The following is a 27239-nucleotide window of genomic DNA, read 5'->3' on the forward strand; positions in this document are numbered from 1 at the left end:
TGCCATTCCCTTAGAGAAAACCACTGGACTTGCCCCCGCCCCGGTTCCCACAGCATCTCCAGCGGCGGGAGCGCGCCCCGCCCGCGGGCGGCGGGGACAATGCGGGCCGGGCCGGGGAGGCCGCTGGGTGCGGTAGTTCCCTGCCCATCACCTGATGCCTGGGCAAGCGCAGCCGAGGCAGCCGGGACTACAAACCCCGCCAGGCAGCGCGCCCGGCAGCACGGCTGGTGCAATCACACCTTAGCACGCCCCGGGGCCGGGGCAGGCGTCGGCTGGGAGAAGGATGGTTTTACCCGGGACTCTTGCAGAGCAGTAGCTCGGGCACTTCTGTCGGGGACGGGAGGCTGCGGCGCTGTTCGGATGCGATGGTGGGACCTCTTGCTCCCGCGGTGGCATCGCAACACTGCAAGATCAGTTGTATCCATTGTAATTAAGTTTGCGGGATCTGGACATCAGAGGACCGAGCATGGACGTGTAACTGTGCCAGCTCTTCGGCGTTTCTTCTGACCGCACCTCCTGCTTGTGTGCCTCCTTCCCCGCGCCCGGTTCCGACCGCAGAACACACCGATCCTCAGCGCTCGCATCCTGAATCTCGCTTTGGGGAGTACCCGGAGGACCATGCATCGGTTTGCCTTGGTTGCCAGGCAAACTGGGGCCCTCCTGTGCGGCCGCGGGCCGGGGGGCAGCCGGGGCGGAGGGTCGGACACGGCCCTGCTCGGCGCCGCTGCGGTGGCGGCGGGGCGGCAGCCGCGGGGACCCCGCCGGGACGGCACCGTGCGCTGGAGCAGCGCTGCCAAGGCCTCCGCCGTGAACATCAACGAGAAGGCGAGCAGGGAGAAGATCCTCACGCTGGAGTCCATGAACCCGCAAGTGAAAGCGGTGGAATACGCGGTGCGGGGCCCCATCGTCCTGAAAGCTGGGGAGATCGAGAAGGAGCTGCGGAAGGTGAGGCAGGGCAGGGCAGGGCAGGCAGGACGCGCTCCCCGCAGCCCACACCGGCCCTGCCCCGGGGCACCTCGGGGGGCTCGGCAGAGCCGGCGGTGGGGCCGGCGGGGACACCCTGACACCCCGCAGGGCTGATGCGCGACCCTGTGGAAGCCTCGGGAAGGCGGGAGGCACCGCTGCAGTGCCTTCTCCTACCAAGTTAAAGACTCAGCACCACGGGCAGCCTTTCCCCCCATCCCTCTTTGCCCCAAGCCGTGGCCGGACGCGCTCTCCTCCTCCCGGCCCTGCCCGCTCCGGGCACCCCCCGCACCCGCGCCCCTTCTCACGGGGGGCGGGAGAGGCACAAAACAAAGGAACCCGCTGTCCGGCTACTGTTTATCTGGTGTCACTGCCTGCGTAAGGCAAATAAGAGCAGTGTTTACATTTCTTCGGCCACTTTGACCCTTTGCTGCAATCCCACGTCCGTTGTGTTATACAAGGGGGTGACTGACCAGCTTTCGTCATACTGATAGAGCGTTTGAGTCGTTCGTGAGGATTTTAGAGATACTGCCTTGGCCGGGGCAGGGAAACACCTTTGAAACCCCAACAGGTGAGATGGACCCGGCTGTCCCGGGCACTGCTCCGCAGGCTCATCCAGCGCTGCCCTGGGCCGCTCAGAGCCGAGCAGGTGAAGGGTTTTTGAGCCCACCGACACTGTGCTCCGCTTTTTTTAATTGCAGAAGTTGAGGTGCTTGGGGACAAGCCTTCAGAGCACAAACACTCATGGCGCTGCCCGAAGTTTTAGGTGGTTGGTGCTGTTAGGAGGATCGGAAAATAAAGCAAGATACAAGATACTCCTAAGGGTCTGGGCCAAAATGTACTAAATAAGGCATCCAAATCGGTCAGTGCTTACATTTTGTTCTTCATATTTTTTTTTTCATATTCCTTAAGACTTAGTATTTGAAAAAAAACCAACAAAAAACCTTAGTAATACAGACATGACTTTTTGCTTCTACTGTTCAAACCACAGCTTCCCCTCCCAGCACAAGGACTCGTTTTTGTTTTGAATAAAGCATCTGGCAGTGTTACTTTTCTTTAATTTCAAATATCTTCCCCTGCCTTCACTACTTTAGAAAGTCTTGATAATATGTTATTACAGGTACTGCAAGACTGTTTTGATCAGTACACGTAAAGTGCTTTGACAAAAAGGTGCCACAGGAATTGTAATTGTAAGAGATTATTTTAATTCTCTGGTCTTTGTGTTTTAAAACCCTTGTTTTAAAAGGCAAAACATATTTTTAGCTCACTGTAGTATATACATCAATTATTTACATCTACTCAATAATTATTAAAAACAGCTTCTAAAAAAAAGGAATTTTACTTAAAAACTTCAGAATGGTGATGGAGAATTGATTTCAGAACATCTGTTTTGATTTTTCCCTTAAAACTTGTTTATAAAGGTGTCATTGTGTTTATGCAATGGGGTTTCCTAGTGGGTGCATTTTCCTGAGTATAAAATCTTCCGATGTTCTCACCAAGTATGTTTGTTTTCAAGTTAATATCACAGGGCAGGAGGTTTTACTTGACAAAACAAATATAAAATGATCCTCACAAACTCCTCCCTACTCCTCTGCTTACTCCAGTTGCCAGCTGAGTCACTGACAGAGAGACTGTACACTTTTGAAAAAATATAGGAGTAAATCATTGCCAATGGCTTTATTAAAAGATTGTTATGTCAGTTTTGTGCCTACTTACATGGCATTTTCCATTTAAAAGTGTTTCTCTGGAACTAGTCTCATGGAATAGTGTTAGCCATTGATAGTGGCTACCAGCATTCCCAGGGGTGACTGTGCTCTAAGATGACTAAAGCAAACAAACCTCCCAGCTGGCAGGGAAAGAGAACAGAATTACTGCAAAAGTTGAGACAGTGTATCTGCAGAAAACATTAATCAACTTAAGGAAGCAGCTGAAAGACTTTGCTTCTTTCCAGACCTTTCAAGTTATTTATTCCTCATTGCTCTTCTGATAAAAATACTGTTATTCCTTCTGTTGTTTAACCAAGCTGTCTGCTAAAGTGTACAGTGTTGAGTAGTAATGAAATATTATGGGTTATCTAATTCCCTATTTGTTTGTGTGTGTGTCTGAAACTCAATTCTGTGTGATCACAGGTCAATGACTCTTCTTTGTTTACTTTTGATTAAAACTGGACAGCTACTTTTTTCATCCCTCTCAGTCTTAGCTCACAGAGTTAGGCCAACCCCTGCCAGCAGAATTAACATTGCCAGATAGAGGGGCTGACGAGGTTGTCAGAGGAAGGTGATGCCCCACAGCATCTCTAGATCCAAAACTACTCTTCATTGGTAGCAAAAGAGTTGCCCCATAGCAACTGTACCACGTTTGATGGGGAAGGAGCTTTGCCCAGCATGCCCATGCAGTCCTGCACTGGCTGGGGTATCAAGAACAGGCAGAGTGAAGCAATGACGGCAAATCTGCATTTATCCTGTTCTGCTGAGACCTTTAGTCTGAAGTAAAATCACCTTAAAAGCAGCCATTGTCTCATCAGATGTGATAGAGACTCTCCCTCTTTAAACTTGGTTCAATTCACTTACACTTCATACTTGCATAACTTATACAGCTTGTTATGTAGACTATAAAATAGCTACTTGGAGCTGTTTGCACAGTGTAAACCTTCATCTTCTTTGAGTTTCGTCCTGCTGTCTCAGATCCTGAATAGCAGTGCCTCTGTTATTCTATCTGGCACTTGCTGCTTTTGTATATTAACTCAAATGATTACAACAGGAGCTGTAACTCCACAGCACACAGAAATAAGGACTAAAATGTTACTTGAGAAGTCCCTGACTAGGCAACTAGTCTAGGCTAGATCTTGAAAAAGTAAATAAAAGTGAGGCATTAGTTTTAGCTCATGTGCTTGGGACTAAGCCGTTGAAAGTGGCAAGAAGAATACTCTGTTAAAGCAGAATAAGATTGATTGCTCTGGAGTACAGGTGGGGCATGTTGTACCTGGACTTCATGAGTTTTGTTGGCTTGTGACCCGTATTCATCTAGGTGGAAAATCAATGTTTTGATCTACATTAAGTCTTTCTAGATAGAAATCTTTATGCAAAATCATTGACTTGAATTAACTCCCTGAATTTTTTTTAATAGTTTTGAAATTGTGTCATGCTTCGAAAGTGAAAACATGGTTTTTCTTCCTCTTTGCTAATGGTAATATTTAGCTGATTCTGACTTACTAAGATGACACAGAAAGAACTGACTTCAACCAATTTCCTAAGTGTTTCTGGGGAACTTTTTAAAGCAAGCTAGAGCACAGACATATTTTAATAAATCATTACACTCTCAATAGAACACAAACAAGACCTTTTTTTCTATTCCCTTTGTGTAGACTTGCTAACAGATGACCACCATATCAAGTGTTGACTTTAATTGTATTTCGGGCTAGAAAATTGATCCTGAACATGAATTCAATGCAAGAATAATGTAGTCTTTGGACAGAGCCCTTCTCTTTACTTAATCAGTAATAACAAGCTAGCTTTATCTTTACACAGGCAGCACACATACCTGATTTATTACTTTGCATTCATGCTAATTTTAACTGACCTTATTATGAAAGACCCTTCATATCTGTTACTCTGACATTTTTCTTCACTTATACTCTCCTTTTTTCTCACAATTCCTGATTGGGTTTTACATAATGTCGAGTTCTATGTCAGGGTGAGTTGGATTACATCTACTTGCAAAGTGTGTGCATATTAAACAGCATTTCAGGATCCACAAGTCAGCTCATGAAACATTGGAAGCAGTGCCTGGCTTCATATAAGTCACACAACACGAGGTTCTTCTTCAGAGTTTTCAAGTTACTGAAGCAGAATTGCAGGGCAGAAGGGGGTAGAGGGATGGTGTACAGGTATGTATTGGTAGCATGTAGAAAGTTCCTTCAGACCAGCACAGGTGGTTACCATGTCCTACCCCTGGGCCTGGAACTGTGGGCCTTCAATGGCAATGCACAGTCTCTACACATTGGAGCCCTTATTTTTGTGAAAAGCCACAGTAGTCTGGCTTACTTTTGCAGTAACAGGGTTGTACACTCATCTTCTGTGCCCACACTTTTCTTTTGCATAACTATTGCAAATTGGTTCCTGTTGCATGTTCATTCAAGTCACTGGTTCACTCCCTATATTTCTGTTAAGATAATAAAACTACCAAAGTCCTTCTGCTTGTGTAGGTGTAACCTCAGGCAGCTTCTGCTGAAGTATTTTGATTAAAAGACTGTAGAGCTTTTCTTTTTTCTTTTCTTTTTTTTTTTTTTTTTGTTTTTTAACTAATTCATCAGGCTTTTAAATTGAATGGAAAAAGTCTGACTTAGAATCCAGCCTTAATTGTAAATGTGAGTTGACTGTGTCTCTGGGAGTTGTGGAAAGATAAAGCACAGTTTAGGCAATGACATGCAGAAATATAATTTGACATGCCAAGAAAAAGATGCAAGATTGACTGGTACACCCAGTAATGAAAGATGTTAAGCTTAAATTACCATCCTATAATTTTCTGCTTTGAATACGTGACTGTGTGCACACTAAGAAAGTGTCTTCCAGGCAAGAGCATTTGACCTCATTAAGACAGAATGGTTGTTCCTCAGTTGTCTGTACATGTTGCATACATAAGTGAATCTGTAGTAAACCCCCTGTTTTTTAACAGGGTGAAAATTGCTGCAGATAAAGATGAAAAAAAACGAGTTTTAAGAGTATGATTACCAAAATCATATGTTCAGAAGCACACGACACGCAAGATCCAGTTATTTGATCTCTTCTTATTGAATACAGTAGCAAAATCTATTCCAAAATAGCCCTTTTCCATTAGGTCTACAAGTTAAGAGGGTCCTAATGTCTAATTGCTTTCTAATGAGCATTATTTCAATTGTCATTTGCAACGCCATTGAAATCTATGGCTTGATTCATATAGGCAAAACTTTTGGATGCAAATGCACTTTGACCAATGTGTAAGGCAACAGTAACTTGAGGACAAGTCCTGTTCTGTAATCTCTGTATCAGATCTACCAGTTAATGATCAGCCTCGTGGATTTGCTCATGTGATATGAGGGGGCATGCAAGCTATCACTGCCATTTCCAGTCAAAATCCAGCATTTGCCTTCTCCTTCCTTCCAAAACCAGCTCATGTCAGCTTGAATTACACATGCATAATACAAACTGAAAGCTTTTCTCTGTGGTAAACAGGTCAGGTTTATTTTTCTGCTGTGAGCTGTTTTAATAAAAAGATTGGAATGCTAATACAGGTCTTTGGGTCCCTATTAGTTAAGGGCCTCTGGGCAGTGCTTTCTTGTCCCTTTGAGTGGAGGAGAAAAGAAAGCAAGCAAGCAACTTGGCTACTACAGCATAGATCTCAACTGTGCTGAAATGTTTGGATTTGCCAGCTCTCCTATTGTACAGCTTGTTTGTGCAAGTCACAGCAAAACCAGACTCAAGGAAATAGTACAATGTTTCATAGTGTGATGTTAGTGCCTGATAATCATCAAGAGGAGACACAAAGAAGTGGCAATGAAAGTGAAACAATTGAGAGCAGCCAGGAATGGACTAATTCTGACATTCAGAAATAATTGAAATACTGTCTTGCTCTTTTGGGATTAAAAGCAGCTCACATTTTGATGGCTTCCTCAAGGGAGCTCTTTTCAGTCCTTTCCTGTTGCCATTACCAAATCCACATGTGCTTCTCTCCAGACTGAGGGGTTTCCTTTGAAATTTGCTGAAGACTTAAGCAAGGACAGCATTAGGTCAGCTTGCACCCTTCCTCACCCTTTCTGGCCACAGCAATTCACCAGCATTTATGGTTGTCATTTATTCTTAGATGGTACTATATTGAAGGGAACGACCAGGCATACTAAACCTCCTGAGAGACCAAACCAGCTCATGGCAGGGCACTGCCTTCATGCTAGTTCTGTGGGTTAGTGTATGTTCTGGCATCATGTTGTTTCTTTGATCAAGTAATTCTGGTGTTGGTGACTCTCCTTGAGAGACAGCTCATTGTTGCACGCTGTATTCCTTGCTTGCTGGGTGTCTTGAGGCTGTGGGAATGTCTAGGGGAAGAGGAGGCTTCCCCGAACCTGATTAAATTCTTGAAGATTTGTATTGACTCTGCACCAATGAATTCTGGTTCATGTACAAAAATCCCTTCTCCCAACTTCGTGTGGTATTTAGAACACTGACACAGTTGTTAGAATAATCCTGTCTGACCTGCTTCAGGTTTCAGATGTTTTTCATCTGGTCTCTTAAAAGACAGCATCTCCTCTGAAAAGAGCAGTGTGACAGAGGTAACTAATTTCCAAAAAATATATTCCAAATCCTGGAAGATTCCTTTATTCCATTAAAATACTTTCATTATCAAGAAGAGAGCAACTGAAAAATGAATGAACACATTTTTATATTTTCTGCTTTACATCAGAGAGTGAAAGATGGCTTCTGCAGCTTTAAAAATGGCTACTACAATTAGTCTGTCTGCCAACAATGACAAAAGAATGGCAGGAGACTGGCCTTATTCCCCAGATGAAGCTGAATCACGTTGTAAGCACAGTGTGAGGTGCCGCCAGAGGCAGAAGCTTTAACAGGGCTTGTTTTGTAGGTTTTTCTTCTTGATTCATGTGGCTCATACCCTCTTCAGTAGACATGAGTATCAATCTGGTACTTACTGCTCCCTAGTTTGTTATTAGAGCTCTTGTTATTCAAGCTGCACTTTTCCAAAGCTCTACCAGCTCCAATCCAGTCAGACTGTGTCTGGAACACACCTTGAGAGCCTACCTGCACTCAGGGAGGGGGAGAGGTGTGTGGGGGGGCTGCACTCTATCCCTAGAGGAAAGCAAAACAACTCCAATAACCCAGTGTCTGCTCCCCCTGTGTGTTCCTTGGCTTGCAGGGATGTAAATTGTCTCAGCACAGGTCTGTAGGTGGCATAGTCAAAGACTGCTTAGCCTTCTGCAGTGAAATCTAACTAACTAGGTCCTGCTGCAGCCCTTTTCCTGCTGTTCTGCAACCTGATGTTGGGGTTATCAACATCACATTCATATTTCCTCCTTTCGTACAGATTTTTTCATAGACCTCCCCAAAAGTATTTAGCATTACTCTTCCCTTGGATACCCACACACACCAGTACCATCACCACAGGAGAAACCTTGACGCAAGTAAGCCGTGACTAACGCCACGCTTTCTTAGGGATCTGGGTAGAATTCTACTTTACTCTCATCTGCAGAGTCATAGGCACTGGTTAGACTTCCCTTGATGCCAGCTTCTGATATCCTTGCTTTGAAACTTTGACCCATTAGCGTTTGAGGCTTGTTACTATTTCCAGTTCCTCCTTTCTGAAATGCTAAGATGGGACTTTCTAAAGAACTTCTTTAGAACTTTTCTAGAACTTCTTTAAGAACTTGTTTAGAACTTCTTGTTCTAAACTAAAATTGACACGTTCTGATATTCCTTCTTTCCCTGGAGAGATTGGAAATCAGTAGAAAAATACTAAGTAGTCATAGCATTTTTTGTATAGATTTCACTAGGAAGCATGTAGGGAATCTCTTGAATACAGTTCTAAACAATTGCTGATATTTACTCATTGTCAGCTAAGGAAAAGGCCCAAGTTATTTAAAAGCATCCCTCTTTTGAAAGACAAAAAGGGCAACAGCTCTTGCAGCTGAGGCCAAGAAGCACAAGTTAGTCAAGAGGACCATGGGCTTTTAATGTGGGAACTGTGTGTACAGCACAGAAAACCCAACGATTCTTTATCTAACAAGATTTTACAGTGAGAAAAAAAACTTGTGTGTGTTTTGCTATTTTTTCCAGATCAATCATTTTAGTAGCAAAGATAGTATGGGGTTCATGGGGTTGGTGATGATTCTATACCTGCAGTGATGCCCACAGACAATGATGGCATAAATGCTGAGTTTGGCACTAGTAATGATCTGGATGTTATCAATGCTAATAAACTACAATAAACCTGACACAGACACCAAAAAGGTGATCTGTTATCTTTGTCTGGCATCCCTATTCCTAATTCTTTATTTAGAGCTGAAATGTGACTCTTAATTTAGGGACTCAGATCAACAAGCATAAAAGCAAATGACTTGATGGAGTCATTGTGTCACTTTAAATCAGTTAAAGTGAACTTTTTTTTTCAATTGCTGCTGAATTTGAGGCCATATAAAATTGACCCTTTTCTATCAGGATCATGCAAGTCCAGCTGTCTTGTTTTAATGCCATTTACAACTACCTATTCAATTTTAAAAGGAAAAAACCCCTATAGGCTATCAGTCATATGATGGACTGGATCTGTGGGGATTTGAATCACATGGTCACATAACCTCTCAGGCACATCAAGCAGCCTTAAACCTCCAAATCCTGGTATACCTGGGAATCTGTATCCCTGATGACTACTTGTATTTTGGTCCTTGTTATCTTTGCATGTCTGGGTTCTGATCTGTCACTGAAATTCAACACATAATCCACTGCAGAAAAGCAAAAATTAGTTCAAGCTTGCCAGCCACATATTCCACATAACAATTCTGGCCCTGTTAGGAGGCCTCCCTACTGTCTCTCAAGTATACACCAGAACAATTGTAAATTTATAATTGTCATTTATTCTTCTTGTAATGTTGGCCTTTACTTTTGGTTAATCTTTTTTTATTTAAACCAGTGGTGTTTTTTTCTACCAGTCAGCTCTTTGCCTTTTTTTTTTCCTTATTTTATTTTACTTTTTAAAGGGCTGTGGTTGCTAATCAACATTCATTAACTGCATTCCCTGTCTTCTCATAATGTATTCGGTTTCTCACAGGAAAAATGACTCTCTATTCAGATTTCAGAGACTGAGAAGCTTTAAAATATTCATGGTGATTATTTAGCACTTCTGCTGTTTATCATACAGAGCCTCACTATGATATATTTTGTAAAACATCTCTACATGGAAAAGTGGGGTCACGATACAATGAATATTTAATCTAAATAAAAATAAATAAGCCAGTAGTATGTTTACTGCTTTTACTCTAAAAGGGCTAAAGATCTCAAAGCTTGTTTTGTTGGTGGTTTCTCAAATGTCCTCAAACCTTTTTAGCTTCCTGACTGATCCATCCCTCCCTTTAGGTGTCTCTAAAGTTGCTCTAATACTGACAGTTCAAAGTGCCTTTTTTTCATCTTTTCTACTTCAGTGTGTAGTTTTGAAGCAAGTCAGTCCCTTACTTGCAGCAAGCAGAAAAATAAAAGCCAGCCTATCATTTAAAAATGTGTCACAGTCAACACAATTTCTGTAAATCATTTAAGGTTTACTGGCGGTATTGAATAAGAAATGCACTGAGCTTTACATTCAACACTGTAGCTGTTCTGAGATTAGACACTGTATAGTTACAGCCATATGACAGATACCAAAAAAGAATCACCTACTTCGGTCCTAACAAAATATTCTGCATTCTCCCTTTTTAGGGAATCAAAAAACCTTTTACTGAAGTAATTAAAGCCAACATTGGAGATGCACACGCGATGGGACAGAGGCCAATCACCTTCCTCCGTCAGGTAAGATTGTTATAAAATGTTACTATTCATTTTTTACTAGAATGCCTTAAAAGCCATCTGATATGTGTATTGGTATAAATGATTTCCTGGATGCACTTAGACTTAAAATATTCTTTTGTAAAGAATTACAAATTTTCATTTCTGAGCCAAAGGTGTGGACCTTGCTTGCTGATTGTCCTCTTTTAACACAGCAGCTTTCCTTACTTTTTGTATCATTCTCCAGCCATATTTTCTTCTACCATTTCTCCTGTGTTATCAGTCAGAACATTCATTATCAATAATGTACTTGGAGTGGTTGTCTTCAGAGAAAAAAAGCAAATGCCTTTCTTCACCTGACAGTGTACTTTTTGATCTGCAACAGTTGGGTGCTGGAGTTGTACTGTTGCTCATTTTGCACATTTTACCTGTGGACAAGCTAATTGGTGGGTTAACTTTTATGAAAGACCACAACAGACTTCATATTTGTATATTATTCCTAAAACCCAAGTAAGGTTAAAACTAGTATTACAGTATTTACTGAGCATCCTTTACACACACATGTAAAATCCTCAGGCTATAATAATGTAAATTCAGAGAGTTCTAGGACAAACTAAAGCTGTATCAAACTGGGAGTTATATTGCTTAATATATTCTGCTAGGTCATGTTTCTACTTTTACTATGTTCTATATCACCGCTTCTTTTTTTAATTAAATATTTCCTACAACTTCAAATTAGTAAGAACTGTAAGTTATTTTTGGGAGGGATTATTAGAACATGCAACTGGGACTTCGAAATTTGATCATATTTCTCCGTTCTGCTCCATATTCAGACTCTTGACTTCTTGTCAATAAGGTGGGCTGGGAATACACAAAGAGTGGAGGATAGAGCTGTTTAGAGATAACATATGAATAATTAACTGTGCTTTACTGTGTTTGCACTGTCTTAGGTCCCTTGGACTCCAGTCTTCACTGTCTGTAATACAAATAGTTAATAGTTCTAGAATTCTGTTTATCAGCACAACTTGGAACCTGATAAGATTTCTTCACTTCTGTAAGCCCTACCTTTAAAAAAACAACTGCAAACTCTTCATCAATAACCTGTGTTTTAAATTAGCCAGTATTTGTGACCTTCATTTCCAAGGAAACTTAACAGTGATATTACCAACTTAAAATAACCATTGATAAAATGGTGAATTTACATTTTCTTGGCACTCTAGGTGGTGGCCCTGTGTACATATCCAAACCTGCTGGACAGCCCAAGTTTTCCAGAAGATGCCAAGAAGCGAGCCAGACGGATCTTGCAGGGCTGTGGAGGAAACAGCTTAGGTAAGACTTGGTTTGAGTTGCTCCTGTTGGTATTAGAAACAAAACGGGTTGTTTCAATATCTGCAACAGTGAAATTTCTTTGTCACATTTTATATGATTGCAAGTCAAATGGGGAGCGCCTGGGACAGCCTGGTGGGGGAGGTTTGTAGTGTGGCCTACGGATAATCAGTGACTAATGGAGCAAGTTTTTGATGAGACTTATCACAGAAGGGGAGAAGATGAGGGTTATACAGTTATGGAGCCCTCACCACAACATCATCTGGGCATAACTAAAGAGAATGCTGAGGTTTTTTGTACTAGGAAAGTGGCAGAGAGTACTTGTGAGGCTTTATAGTGTTGTTATGGCATCTGTAAATCCCAGGCTCTGACAGCTGTTCTCCTGTTAAGACTAGGTGGAGGTTTTTATAGTTCTGTCTTCTCTAGATGTTTCTCTGCCAAGGAGTCTACCACTGTAGACATATACAGACACATACAGTGTGTGTCCACCCCAGCTGATCCAGTTCACAGTTCTGTAGCTTTGTTTTGAACCATCAGTCCAAGCGTGTTTGTCAGGTTATGAACTGGAGTATCAGAAGTTCAGGTACCTGGGTGATAATCCTCTGCAAAGGGAAAGCTACAGCACTGAAAGGTGATGGTTTTTTACCTAGCTGAGATAGTTTTAACTGAATATGTCAGAGCCCTATTTCTCCAGGGTAAAATAACTCTTGCAAGAACTACAGAGCTCTGTTCTTCAGCCATTGGTCCTACAAGACTACACCTGTAGTATCATATAACTAAGAACAAACTTTGCATATTCAGTAGAGAGGAAATTGAAGAGAATTTCTTTCTCCTCTGGCAGCTGTACTGCCCACTTGTAACTGGCAAACACCACTAGAATTTCTACTCTGCAGATACTGTTACCGCTGCTGGGTACAGCAAAGAGTCTGGCACACTTAATTACCTTATTTCAAGTAGGCAAACACTGACATTTCAGAGCACATATTACAGTAATTGGCATATTTCTTAATCTTTGTAATTGCACTGCCTATTTGCACTGGCATATTTTGAGATTAGGTGCTTTGAAACTTAATAAAATAAACAAGACCTAACCAGTGGTTACATTAGCAGTATTTCAGCCGTGGACTATTCCTGGCAACACAGGCTAGTACAGAATGTATTTTATCGTCACCTTCTTTGTATCAGTTTTGTCTTTTAATGTAGAACATTAAAAATACTTTTATCAAAACTGAGAAGTTCCTCTAGCTCAACGAATTCCTTTCCTGTCTTACTTTGGCACAATAAATCCACATAGTACTGTTGTAAGAGTTAGTGGGGATACCTTTGAGTTTTGACTCAGTCTTTCTTTGTAGCAATTCTCAAATTCAGGGATCTGATGTGGTTTGAATTGTCAAAATGCTAAGTCTTGTCCCCTTGAGTGCTCCCTTCCCCTTAAGGGTGAGACCCCACAGGCCCATGCTGGAGTAAAATGAAAGGAATTCATCCTTGCATAATACTTCAGAAATAAGTTCCATTTTCAGCAGATCACGTATTTCCAACAATTTGTGTTAGCTCAGTAGATTCTGAGGAAGTAGACCTGGAACAGTTGCAATATTCAAATAAGATGATAATTCTGAACAAATCCTGTTAAATTCAGTGGATAAATTGAAATTCTGTAAGTAACTGGAGTCTAAATGTTTTTTTCATGAAATGATACGTGCCAAGAACAACTGTACCTCTGAATTCCTGAAAACTAAAACCACTGTATACCTTACTGATCTGCTGTACTGTTTTCTGCCTCCTCTCCACTGTCCCTTGTCTCCAGTATTGTGTATCAGTCCCTTCTCCTGGCCCCTGTAGCTCAGCAGCCTCTGCACAGCACTCCATGAGCACACAGTCTGAGGCAGGTGGACCTGCAGCTGAAAGGAAGTCAGTAGTTAGTAGTCTGACAACTCACTGCTCTTGTCTTCTTGGCTGAGAAGGAGAGATTGGCTTTCTTGGGAAAAATCAAAGGTCAAAACCTCATCCCTCTGTGTAGCTTTGTTCTGTGTTGTGTTCTAACAAAACCTTATTTTCAATGGATTTGTCAATCCAACACAAAACTGGCTTCACTACATGTGGTCATTTGAAGCGTTGCACCCACATCTAAACCAGCATTAATTGTAAAGTTAATATGAATGTCTTGACCTCTGGATATGAACTAGAATAACCTCACTTCCAATGAATGTTCATTTGGCAAAACCCTGCTCTTAATATTGAGTCTTGCTACTCCCAGGCCATGTATGAAGGCTCAGCTATGTCCTCAGCTTCTGTTGTGCCCAAACACTCTGGGATTCTATGGACATCACTTTGCATGTGGGCTAACTGGTGTGTCTTCCCAGGCATTTGAGAAAATTACCCCTCTCCTCTGTACAAAAATACCTGTTATATGCATATGCAGCTTTTTGGGTTGGGTTTGTTTATTTGCATCCCACAGTGCAAACACAGAGGTCAAAGCTATTAATTGAGTGCAGTTAAATGGAGAAGTACAGGACAATTAAGTGTTATATCCTCAGAGTCACTGCACTCAATGGAGCACAAGACACCAAGGACAGCTTGGCTTTGCTCTCCTGCTTTACCAGCAGCTTCTGAGCTGTGGGCAAAGACCTACATACACACCCAATAGAACTTTTTGTCCTGTAAAAGTAAATGTTTAGGACATCAGGGGACTTTGTGCCCTGAATTGCCACTTTGCCCCATGCAATTGTGCAGTACTTGCAAAGCTTCATTGTCTTTATAAATCATGGTTTCACAGAAGTGTTACCAGGCAGACTACTAGCATATAACTGAGAGATGAGAGTTAAGTCAGGCACAATTATTCCACTCCACCCAACAAGCAAAGAAGATCCTGCAGCTTCCTGACAGTGTTCTAAAATAGATGTACACTTGTCACTTCATTGTCCATCAGTTTTAGGCTCCATAGCTTGAATCCATTCCTCACCTTGGCCTGGTCTTATTTTTACTCTTTTACTTCTTGCACATACTCAGAAATGATGCACACAGGTATCTAACATCTCATTTTATTTAAAATTATTAGTGGTGCTCTGTAAACTGCACACGTTTTTGGGCTGATCCTAGGCATTTCTGCTCCAAGTGACTGAAAAGTGGTTGTGGGAGATGCTGTGGGGGAAGGAGAGAAGCAGTGTAGGATTTTTTGGATTTCAGACTGTGGGAGATAATGCTATGATATTATTTTCATATTGCAAATAAACCTCATGTATTTGTCATGGAATTGAAGAAGTTACTTTCCTTTCTACTGCACATACTACCTCTCTTCCTTGTTCCCGTTACTTAAATAGGTGTTGGTTTATGTTCAGAAGTGATTTCAACATAAAAAAAGCAACTGAAAGACAGTAAACATGGGATTGCTGTCCCAATTTGCAAAGTAGCCTTTAAGTCATACTTTATACCAATATTATTTTTGTATTTTAGTGATACTGTATTTGTCAAATTCCAAATTTGTTCTTTTGTTCCAAGAGCAAACCAGTTCCCTTTCCTACTCCTTTGGAAAAAAAAGAGAAAATCAAACCCATCTTGGGGATCCAAAGTGCTGATATTTACAAACTATACTTTTCAATACTAGCTCAGGAGTTTTATTAGCAAGCAGAAAATGTGATGTACATTGTACTCAATTCTCACCTCATTCTCTTTTTTTCACAGGATCCTACACTGCCAGTCAAGGTATAAATTGTATCCGTGAAGATGTTGCTTCATATATTGAAAGAAGAGATGGAGGGGTTCCTGCAGACCCAGATAACATTTATCTCACCACTGGGGCAAGTGATGGGATTTCTGTAAGTGTTAAAATTAAACCTGTCCCTTCTTGGTACAAACTATAATTTATCAGTTACCTTTGGAAATACAGATCTCTGTTGAAAATCAGGTCTCACAAACTTTGATGTGAGTTTGATCTGACAGATGCTGAAGTCACATTCAATGGATATTCACTATGTGGATGTCAGATGCCAGCTAAGAAGCAGGTGCAAAGTCTCTTAATATACATTAACTTGTTCCTTTCAGTAAAGGTACTATGAACTACACAGGTGCCTAAATATAAATTTCGAACATTCAGACCATTCAGACTAAATAATGATTGTCTTCAGTGGTGAAGGTACATAAGCACTGAAGATTAGAAGGTATCAGTCAGTGGCAGAGAGAAGAGGGAATGACTTTAGACGTGAGAAGTCTCAACAGCTTGTTTTCCTGGTAAACTCTGCTGGTTCAGGTCAATGCCAATGAAAATCCAAAGATCTATTTCTGTAAGCAGCTTGTTTGGGAAAAAATTCAGGTCTTGGCTTCAGCCAGGGTTCAAAGATGGTCCTTGGTTAAGACAGGCATAAGTGTCTCTATTAGATTCTTCCTTTACACGGACACATTTACTGATACCAGCGGTACCACCAGCAGAACCACCAGCAGTTCTTTGCTTTTATTAAGGCAGCCTTTCGTAGCCTGTTGGTAAAAGTGTTTTTTTAAACGACATCTAGTGGCAGAGCTCAGAACGGCAATGTTCTGACAGGAACAGCTCTCCAGATGTTGGTAGTGACTTGGCTATCCAGAGTTTATGATATTGGCAGCTTGTCAGGAATGGCAGCATAGCACATCGAGTCTGTACCATGCTGATTTGATTTCACCAGTGAAGAAAAATCAGCGGTAATATGAGTCTCGTTATTTGTCCCTTTCAAAAATAAAACAATTATTGTCTCATAGCTTGGGGGACAGAGAGTGTTAAGCAATTTTAAAATATGCATTTGGTCCTGATTGTATATTTTGAATGCTTGATATTTTTAAGCTAGTGGTGGGTACAAAATTATGCTGATTATAAATCATTAGCTTAGCAGCTGAGCTAGTATGTGATGAGAGGTACAGAACAGCAGGTTTGGTACTAGAATCACTGAGAAACTAGAGGGTATGCTGCTGTGTCTGAAGAGATATTTTTGGGTTTACACTGTCGGTTACATGCTGATAAAGATGCTTGCTCTGATTGCACCTGCACTTCAGAGTTCTCCCTTGGTTATAAAAGCAAGAAATCTCTCTACTTCCTGCACCAAATGCACTCTTTTATTTAATTCATATGTAAAAAGCCTAGAAACAGACACACACAGGTAAATCCTCTGGACTCATCTTAGCACAAATACTACATTTCTGTCTGTATCTTCCAGGCATGAACTACATATGGTTATACTTCCATCCCAAGACATGCAGATTTTTGGTCTCTTCTGTTACTTGAAAATGGAAACATAATGTGACTGCAGTGTTGTTCCCAGCTAGCCACAATTCCTCCTAATCTAAAACAGGTCTCTGTTCCAAAGGAGAATGTGCACAGTACCCCAGTTCTAATTTCTGATTTTTTTATTGGTCTCTTGTGGTTAGTGAGATAAAATAAATGGAAGGCAACAAGCAAGAACTAGCTGAGGCTTCTTTGCTTACAACCGGGCACAGTAGAAAAATCATCATCCTGATTTTCCTGTTTACAACTTTCCCTCTAGCACTGTGCTCAGAATGTTTTCCCTAAATTTTGCAGTTGATCAGGCATGATCTTTGGAAGCCATGACATGCAGAGGAATTCCATTAAACTGAGTTGAACTGAGATAGACTGTACTCACTCAGCCAGTAACAACCTGAAATAAATAAATGCCCTTTGATATGAGAAGATGACTGTATGCTTGTAGAACAGAAATCCACCTTAACTCTGGACTTTTTTAGGAAGGAAGATCAGTAACTTTTTCCAGAGTATACTGTTAACTCTGGTGTGTGATTTTTTTTTTTTTTAATTCCTACTTTTTCCCCAGGCAATTTTAAAGATCCTGATCTCAGGAGGTGGAAAATCCCGAACAGGAGTGATGATTCCTATACCACAGTATCCCTTATATTCAGCAGCCATATCTGAGCTAGGTGCTGTCCAGGTGAACTACTATTTGGATGAAGAAAATTGCTGGGCTCTAGATGTGAATGAACTTCGCCGTGCCTTGAATGAAGCCAAGGCATATTGCAACCCAAAAGTCCTCTGCATCATCAACCCTGGAAATCCCACAGGTCTGGGAATTTTGTTTAATGGATGGGTTTTAAGACCATTTTTTTTTTCACTCATTTGGCATTGCAGGCAAATCCTAAATACACATCAAGTATGTAAAGCTGAATTTTAGAGTTAGTGCTCTAAATTGGACTCTATGTCGTATTTTCAGAAATATTTTTTCAGTATCGTGGAACTCCAGAGAGGAGGGAGCAGGTTCACTTCACTGGATCCCATTTGAAGCCACTGCTTCCACTGAACTTTGGCAATCTTATGGAATAACTTTCAGTCACTTCTGGTCTTTATGAAGGATCCTGTCTCAGGCATGGCCTTTTGCTTCTGAGAGACAACGACTGTAGATACTCTCTGAACTCGTGGCAACCACTGCCTCCCTCAGAATTTAGTTTTTTGAATATTTGATGTTGATTAGTGAGAAACTAGATCCAACTTAACCCACATGGCTGTGAACATTTGAAATTATAAGTTATACACAGAATACTCTTAATAAGCCATTGATTGATTACTGTATCTCACAATTCCTTTGCTTGAGATGGACTAAGTTACCTTAAACCATAATTCCTCCAAAAATACTCCTTAATTTCATACTTGGTGAACTGAATTTTGAAGTTCAATAGCACTTTTCTGAGAAAGAGGGATATCTTGTTGAAAAGCTAGTAGTCTTACTAGGTCTTACTATATATATATATGCTCCACTAACTGTCCTCTTGCTCTAAAAATCAAACTACAGGACAGGTGCAAAACAGAAAGTGCATTGAAGATGTCATACACTTTGCCTGGGAAGAGAAACTTTTTCTTCTGGCTGATGAGGTAATGGAATATTCTGTTCTCTCAAAAGCACAGCTGAGAGTATGAGGTATAATTTTGTTCCATGTGTGGTGTTGGTATTTTTTAAGTACAAGGAACAGATTTTCTGTTATCATACCATATCATAAGACGTGGACAAACATGCCAGATTCTTGGTATCAAAGGATCAGTATAACAGGTGGCTTGATCTGGATTTGAACTAGAGAGAAAGTGTAGGGGACACAAGGAAGAACTTTGCTGGAACTGACTTAAAAACCTATGTGAAGCTGAGACCACTTCAAATGAAAGAAATAGAAGGAAAATCAATTTAAACATGCAAGTAAAGGTTAAATTGTATACAAAGAAGCTCAGTGTTCTTCCAAAGGCTACACCTTTAACTATAGTCACATGATATAAAATATATCATGATATAAAATATATCATGACAATAACTATTACTTAACAAAGAACCTTGTGTCTTCTAACAGCTTTTAAGTTCTGAGTGTTACCACTGTTTCTTCAGTTCAGATCTGTCTCTCTAAAAGGCCATGTTTTATCCTTAGTTGGGGGAACAGAGCACATTAATGTCTTCTGACTGTTCAGGTTTACCAGGACAATGTGTACTCTGAAGGATGCCAGTTCCATTCTTTCAAAAAGATTCTGTATGAGATGGGACCCGAGTACTATAACAATGTTGAGCTGGCCTCTTTTCACTCCACCTCTAAGGGATACATGGGCGAGTAAGTCTGATTTAGTTTTTTTTTATTTCATCTTCCTCATTAATCTGGTTGGACAGCCCTTTCATGTTACTGACCTGAAGGTAATCCACCGTCTTCTATTAATTTTAACTAAAAACTACCAAGAAAGGGAAAAAAAGCATTTAAAGCACAGAGTAATGAATTAGCTCTGTGGTTTTCGAAGTATGAAATAATAAGCACATTTATTTCAGACACTTAATGCCTCATTTCCACAGAGGTGAAATCCTACAGTCCCAATCTGGACCTGTGATAATGGAAAACTGGTCTCCAGCATTCAAGGAAACAGCTCAATTATTGCTGGGATGTTTGATATTGTAAATGTTTGGGTTTGGTTGTTTTGGGGAGGAAGAGATGAAAGAAAAAAGGACACATCATTTGTGATGAAATGTGTGCTGCTACAGCCATATGCTCCTGTTCTGGAGATTAAACAATCCGTGTTAATCGTTAACTCGCCTGACAGGGGAGCTGCATGTGCACCTTTAACTTTGTATGGGATACTGGGAACTGATGACATCCCATGTACTTCCATCTTAAACCATTACCACTATAGCCTGTATGTTACATATTGTAAGATTCTCATTAATTGCCTTTCCTCTTCTGCAGACACTTTCATTGCTTTCCCAGTATTTGTACACTTGAGGTTGACCAGTCTTTTCTTTTCACTTTGTCACAGATGTGGCTACAGAGGAGGTTACATGGAGGTCATTAATTTGCACCCAGAAATCAAAGGACAGCTTGTTAAGCTGCTTTCTGTTCGCCTTTGTCCCCCAGTCTCAGGACAAGCAGCAATGGATATTGTAGTGAATCCTCCAGTACCTGGAGAAGAATCTTATGCACAGTTCATAAAGGTCAGCAGTAATGCTCTTTTGTGCATTTCCTAAACTTGTCCTAAGTATTGGGAACTCAAAATATACACAGGGACATATTTTCTTTCCTTTCTCCTCAGACAATCCTGTAATAGAACCAATTTACAGAACCATGCAGTGTATTTAAAATTAACTCAATATGACTACCTTGAAAAATACTAAGAAGACATTATCAAATCAGCTTTCTTTCTGATAAATTCAACTTTTCTCCTGTAAAATTACATTATTGAGTCAGATCAGAAGTTCAGCTGATGTGGTCTCTAAAAACAGCCAAGAGTGGATGCTCAGAAGGAAGAATGGAAGAAGGCACACAGATAGACTCCTACAGGTTCTTGTGTGTCTACCATACTTTGTAGTTGAATCCTGCTAATGCCTTTTTGTGTTGCTGTTTTTAAGAGCAGGACTGGAATTTGGAACACTGTTTGCTCTAATAGCTTAGCAAAGCCCAAAAAGTGTTTAATTTGGGGAAGGCCTCTTGAAGCATCATAGTTTCCTCTGGAGTTTTTGTTGCCACTTCAAATATGTCCAACTGAATACCTTTCTTTTAAACAGGAGAAAGAGTCTGTTTTGAACAATCTTGCCAAAAAAGCCAAACTAACAGAAGACATGTTTAACAAGATACCAGGAATTCACTGCAATCCTCTTCAGGGAGCTATGTATGCTTTCCCACGGATCTTTATTCCTTCCAAAGCCATTGAGGAAGCAAAGGTCAGTCAGTCGCTTCTGCCTCAATTAATTTTAACCTTCACTGGCCTGTGCCTGCCACTTCTAATGATGAATTTTTATTCCAGAGACAGAGTAAGCTCACATACTTACAAAAGCAGTACTTCATAGACTATGTATGATCTTAAATATAACATGACCTTTATTTTAAGAGAGGAAAACAAAGCAGAGCATTTCATCTCAGTGGTGAGGCTTTCGGGGTAAGAGTGTTCCCAAGGATGCTGGTGTTCAAGGCATACAAGTAGCTGGACCTGTGCAATTCCAAATTGCTGCCCCTGCCTGGGTTAGGGAGGCAGTGGATTGGGAATGGCAGTGTGCTACTGAGCCTGCAAAAGAAGCCCCATTCAGCAAGTCTGGGAAAGAGGAAGGTTTCCTTACAGATTTTACCTTTTTGCATTTGGGTCAGTAACCTCTATTACTGAAAGGCAAGTCTTTCTGTTCCTGACTAGAGCTCTGATACCTGATGTGTAATACTCGTTTTTTAAAGGGAATTTTATCAGCACAGCTGAGAACAGAAATAGGGCTGTTTTTCAGCTGCTTATTTGATTAGGTTTATAACTTGCATGATTTTAAGAACTTTCTAATCAGCAGATAATTTGGGGGAAGGGGAAATAGTATCTGCCAACGGAACTGGAACACACAGTTCTCAAATTAATTTAATCTTATCAAATGTCAGTGCCTTAGATTTTTCTAAGTACAATTTTGAGACTTTTGACAAAAAGTTATAAGCAAGTCAAGGAGAATAACAAAATTACCTAAAATCTTTCTTTTGAAGTGAGTGTTTTGTGTAGGTTCCTCAGCCCTATTCCTCCCTGAAGTATTGTTATTTAATTCACAGTGTGAATTTGTGAACTGTCCTGTTAGCAAATGTTCCTCACCTTCTTTGGTGAGCAGAATAAGAAACTAAAAATGTAAGATAAGGTTTCGGGAAAAAACAGGAATAATGAAATTCTATATATTTTACATCTATATATTCTATAATAATTCCAAAGCATCCATTCCCTTAGGCTCATAAAATGGCACCTGATATGTTCTATTGCATGAAACTTTTGGAAGAGACTGGAATATGTGTTGTACCTGGAAGTGGATTTGGCCAAAGAGAAGGAACCCACCATTTCAGGTACAGTTTCTGTTTGTTTAAGCTCAAATTAACAGTAATAAGCAAAATACCATCCCAGTACTTTCTCTTCTGATTAAATATAAGGAATTTTATTTCAGTTTATGTTATCTCACTTTAAACTGGGCGGTTTCAGTGGACTGACAGCTAGGCCAAAGACCTGGTCTGCTAGATGAGCTGTCCAGGTTTTTGTGGTGTTTTCATAGCTTGCTGACATAATTTTATTCTATTTTTATGCACTGGCTTTTGAAATGCCTTCTCCAGGAATACACACAATAATAATATCTTAGACTTTAATCTTAAAGTTGGCTACAGAATTACAAAAATTGCCTTGCATTCTTCTGGGATGAGGAGGCATTAAACAGTGTTTCTCTATGGAGAAACTGCATGAAAAATGCAATATCTCCCCTATAAATCTCCTCCTTAAGCATGCTGAATAACTCTTCACTTTACCAAAACAAGATGTTGAGCTAAATAATCTGATACCAGAACTGTGAACATAAACTCTGTTGCTTTTGCTTCCAATAAATAGCACTTTGCTCCACCCAAGCCACTGATACTAGAATTTATCATGGAATTTAGTCTTATTCAGTCTGAAACAACATAACAGAGGGTATCTTTAGCTTTGGTAGTTCTGCAACACAGCTGGGTGAGGTATCTGGGTACATACAGCTCCAGGAAAAAGCCATTCCAGCACCAGTGTGGGAAAAACACTCTGTCCTGTAGGTCTTGCTCACAGTCTACCATAAATACTCCATGGGATTTTCATATCATGAAGGATAAGGAAAAAAGAGACTAAAAACTGCAGAGTAGGATGTTGCATAGTTCTAATGTTTCTGAATTCTGTTTTCAGTTAAAGAAGAAGTGTACATTTACTCATAACTGCCCACTCCCAAAGCTCAAAAAGCTGGGTACAATTTGGCACTACTGTGCCAACTGTGGAAACCAAGTTGCTGTTGTTTCTTACTGATGACCTTCTTCAGGTTAACTCAGCAGAAAATAACAGTTCTTGAATTCCTATGAACTAACCAATTGAAACAAATGGCTCTAGTTTAATAGTATAGTTCAACTGAAGTATAACTGCATAATCACATCAAAGTGGGTATTAACACGTTACTGTGCCCTGAGATGAATCAAGATCTGTGCAAAGATCACAGTTTAGTTTGTTCTGAAGATAATGTGGGTTTTTTTTTTCTTTCTTTAAATATTATTTTTCAGAATGACCATTCTTCCTCCAGTAGAGAAGCTGAAGATCCTACTGGAGAAAGTGAAAGACTTCCACATAAAGTTTCTTGAAAAATATGCATGAAACTACTGTGGCTTTTTCCCCCTCATCCCCTCCCCTTCAAGGCAAATGAAGACAATGAACAAAGATGTGCTGAGAATGTGCTGTTCATCTAATTTAAATGAATTCAAAATAGATAGAACCAGTCTCAGATACTGCTACAACTTATTGGACTATTAAAAAGTTAATGTCTGGTATAGAAGGCATTGTTACAACAACTTGTTTTTTAAGGGGAAGGGGAAGAATGTGAAGGAAGTGGTGAGAAGAAAGAGTCAGTAAATGTTTTTGTGCCTTGATTGGAAGTTACATTGTGGACTTTTGACTCAATAGGTTGGGAAAGGGAATTGCTCACTAAAATTATTACTGTTATGTGGGGGTTTTTAGAGAACAGAAATACAAAGATCAATTGTTTAGCTAGGAAAATGTCCCATCCTAAAATTCTACTAAACAAAAATTTAACCCCCTGCATTTATAGGTATTGTTTGGTTTAATTTTTGTTGTTGTTATTAAGTTCTCCAGATCTGATTAAGCATGTAGGTACATCATGCTTATTAAAAAAATCTTTGGCACATATGTGCAGATACCTTTGAAATTCTGCTAAAAAGAAATCCTGCCATCACAGCATAATTGGAATGGAACATACAGTTTTGATCAGAGGAGTGAATACAGTGTCTGCTTGTACCCTATTTTTGTGAAACTGAAAGATAATGAGGAATATTTTCTTCTTCATGTGCTGTTCAACACAAAATCCCAGCACAGGAGTGCTGAACATTTCCTCTCATACCAACTCCGTAAGTGTCCTGTTAACTCTCATCTTTCGTACACATGGAACATAGTAAGGTACTGTTTCAAAGCAGATGTGAGCACAGTCAGTCCTTTCAAGTAGGGTAAGACAAAACACACTTCCAGAACTGCTCTGTCTGTGGAGAACATTTGTTTGGAATCACATGACAGAGACCCACGGTGTGGCCAAAATCCAGCTTGAACTGGCAAAGACTAACACATGTTACCAGGGGAAGTGCTGGGGGGGATTTCTAATGAAGGAAAAGGTATTTAAAGGAAAATGTCTCTCACCAAGCATAAAGAGAATGATAGTACAGCTGACACTTAAATCTTCCACTGGCTGAATGACCCTGAGTGCTTATTAAAGCCTGGCTCAACAAGGTTGCTATCCAGTACAGCTGTATGACTCCACTAATCTATGCCAGTTTTCCTGCAAAACAAAGGACAGCTTCTGTTTCTCTAGAGCTGGAAGCTGGACACCTCCTACTAGCTCTGACAAAGGGCTAAAGGAACAGAGCTTCCAGTATTCAGGCATGAAAGCATTAGCATTTGTCAGGCTTTGCCTCAGCATTTACAGAGTTTATTCATTAAGAATATCACATTTAATCCAGTCATTAATTTTAAGTTACTATATAGAAGTAAACTCATTTTCATGTCTATTAGCACTTTGTTAGGCTGCCTTTGTAGCTGGTTCAACATCCTCTGCTGATCCAAGTTACTAAAGCCAAGGGCTACAGAATCACTGTATGGATGAACCTGTGCCAATTTATTATGTGTGGAAGACGAGAGGTGTTGCCAATAACTGTCCTTGCAACAGCAACAACCAGTCTAGGACACAGCATTAGCTGTACTCCTCACAGTTCCTTGCTGAAGTCTGTGAGAGGAATTTAGTCCTTCTCAATCACCTGCCAGTGGTCCCAGGTCCATGAATGAAAATGTCACATGCTACAGAGTTACTGTGGAGGCTTGGAGAGAAAACAATCGTACTATGAGAAATGCTCTTGTGGGAGGACAGCAGACTGAGAATATTTATGCTGCTACTATCCATTGATAAATACAACCTTTTATCTGTTGGCAACCTTAATATGCACTAATTAAACAAATCCAGAAAGCAAAACTGTAGTAGGAGATCAGAATATTGATGTGAAAGTAAGACAAACAGCACTTTCCTATTCTGGGAATGTGCCCAAGTGAGATCTGGCTTTGGACTCATAATGCAGCGTAGATTGAAGCTAAGATCTAACAATGGGAGTTAGAATATTTTTTTATATTTTTGTAACTACAGCTTTTTCATGGGGTAGTATTTGTAATCTAATAAGTCAATAGATTTTATATTTGCCTTGCATTTGCACCTGTTACTTCTGGAAAAAAATGTAAAGGTTTACAAGTTTCTAATGATAATTTACAGGTGTGAAAGGCTTTTTCTTTTCAGTCGGGACAGCAATTCTTACACTTTTAAATCAAAATATAATGACATAAACTGAGTTTTTTCTAAACATTCTATTATGGTGCCTTTTATGTTTGTGACATTATAAGGGATAACAGTTTGTTCTTGATGCATCTCATGTGGAAGTGTGGTGATTTCTATTGTCCATCCACAATATTTGTATGTATTGTGATAAGGTTAATGTGCATTTTTGTGGAACAATGCTGTAAAGCTGAGAAAAGAGGCTTATTTTCCATGTCTTTGAAATCTTTCATCAATAACAGACAATCCTTACTTTCAAATGCATGCTTCTAGGTTTGATCTTCCTACAGGTGCTCCTTATAACAGTACTTCAGATGTATGAGACTTCCAAATAATAAAGCACATGTTAAAAAAAGGGTAATAATTCTCCATTTCCTATGTCACTGAAGCAACACCAGCTGGAATGCACTATGACACATTAACTCCCTGTTCAAACCAGTATTTACTAGTATTTAGTATGAATGTACCAGATCATTAATCTCTGCATCACTTCAATTTATGGACTTGAAATTTGTCCAACTTGTTACTACAGAACTAATTCCTACTGTTGCAGAACTGTAAACAGAGATGGTCTTGGGCAAGTTTATGCTCACAATTAATAATACAATGTAAGGAGTTGTAACCAGGAGTTAGGCAAGCCAGACTTTTTTCTTCTAAGAGAGGATCAACCAGTCAGTTGAGGCTGATCAACTGTGTCATGAAAGCTTTTGTGAGGGGTTTGTTTGTCAGTGTTGGTTGCTCCCGTTTAAAAAAAACTTCTTGCATGGTTTATATGAGATTAAACTTAACAATCTTTTTTCAGTGACACCACAGAATTACTTTAATGTGTTTTTTAGGTCATTCCAAAGAAAATGATGTTTAGGGAAAGGGAAGTTAGTTCTGCTTCCCTAAACATACATGCTCCCAAAGCAGAACCTTCTCTTCTTTTTATCAGGTATTTGAGTGTTTTCTGGAACAGAAACTTTTCCCTCCTTTTTTTGGTGGGAGGCTGGTGGAGGTATGTTATTTATTTTACAAACAAGAAGATGGTCTGATATGAAACGCTTATATTATGAATTGTCAGATTTTTTACAGCTTTTTTTTCAGTGACGTAGTCTGTCCCATCAGGCTCAGGAGATAAGGGTGCTGTGCCAGATGCATATGATACAGAAAAAGCTACTACAGAGAGCTTGCAGCATGAACTGTATAGACTGTGTGAAAACCACTAGCATTTTAAAATATTGTCTAAATTCCTTTTTATAAATTTCCTTGGTCAAATTTGTACAAAACCCAAGAGACTCATACCTCTGGTATGATTTTTTATTTGGATGCATGTAAGATAATAAGTTTCTTCAAGGAATTCTACTTTTAAGGATACGGATTTGAATATTCAATATTAGTTGTAGTCATGCCTTTCTAATGTTCCACTTTATTACATGTTTATTAAATCCTGTGTTCACGTGATTAGAATTTACACAACCTGTAACAATTAGCATGAGGCAGAACAGGTTATTCACTTTGCTAGCTTGGAAGCTTTGAAGCCCTGCATATTCTGCACACTGAACAGCAGTAAAGTAGCTAAACCCAAACCTCAGCTCTGAAATAGGGCAGAAAGGTTTCCCTATGG

General features: G+C 40.1%; 1 protein-coding gene across 1 annotated transcript; it reads left to right on the forward strand.

Moving 5' to 3' along the window:
* The first annotated feature begins 264 nt into the window (after positions 1 to 264).
* On the forward strand, positions 265 to 25994 carry GPT2 (glutamic--pyruvic transaminase 2). Its single transcript, XM_027666247.1, has 11 exons — positions 265 to 945; positions 10410 to 10499; positions 11696 to 11804; positions 15480 to 15613; positions 17609 to 17852; positions 18578 to 18657; positions 19237 to 19373; positions 20065 to 20239; positions 20810 to 20965; positions 21988 to 22100; positions 23316 to 25994. Exons 1-11 carry the CDS (start codon positions 619 to 621, stop codon positions 23404 to 23406), a joined length of 1656 nt encoding a protein of 551 aa, XP_027522048.1. The 5' UTR covers positions 265 to 618; the 3' UTR covers positions 23407 to 25994.
* Positions 25995 to 27239: the final 1245 nt, after the last annotated feature.

The sequence above is a fragment of the Corapipo altera genome, unplaced genomic scaffold, assembly GCF_003945725.1.
Source record: "Corapipo altera isolate COAL_440 unplaced genomic scaffold, ASM394572v1 99, whole genome shotgun sequence".
In the NCBI taxonomy this organism is placed as follows: Eukaryota; Metazoa; Chordata; class Aves; order Passeriformes; family Pipridae; genus Corapipo; species Corapipo altera.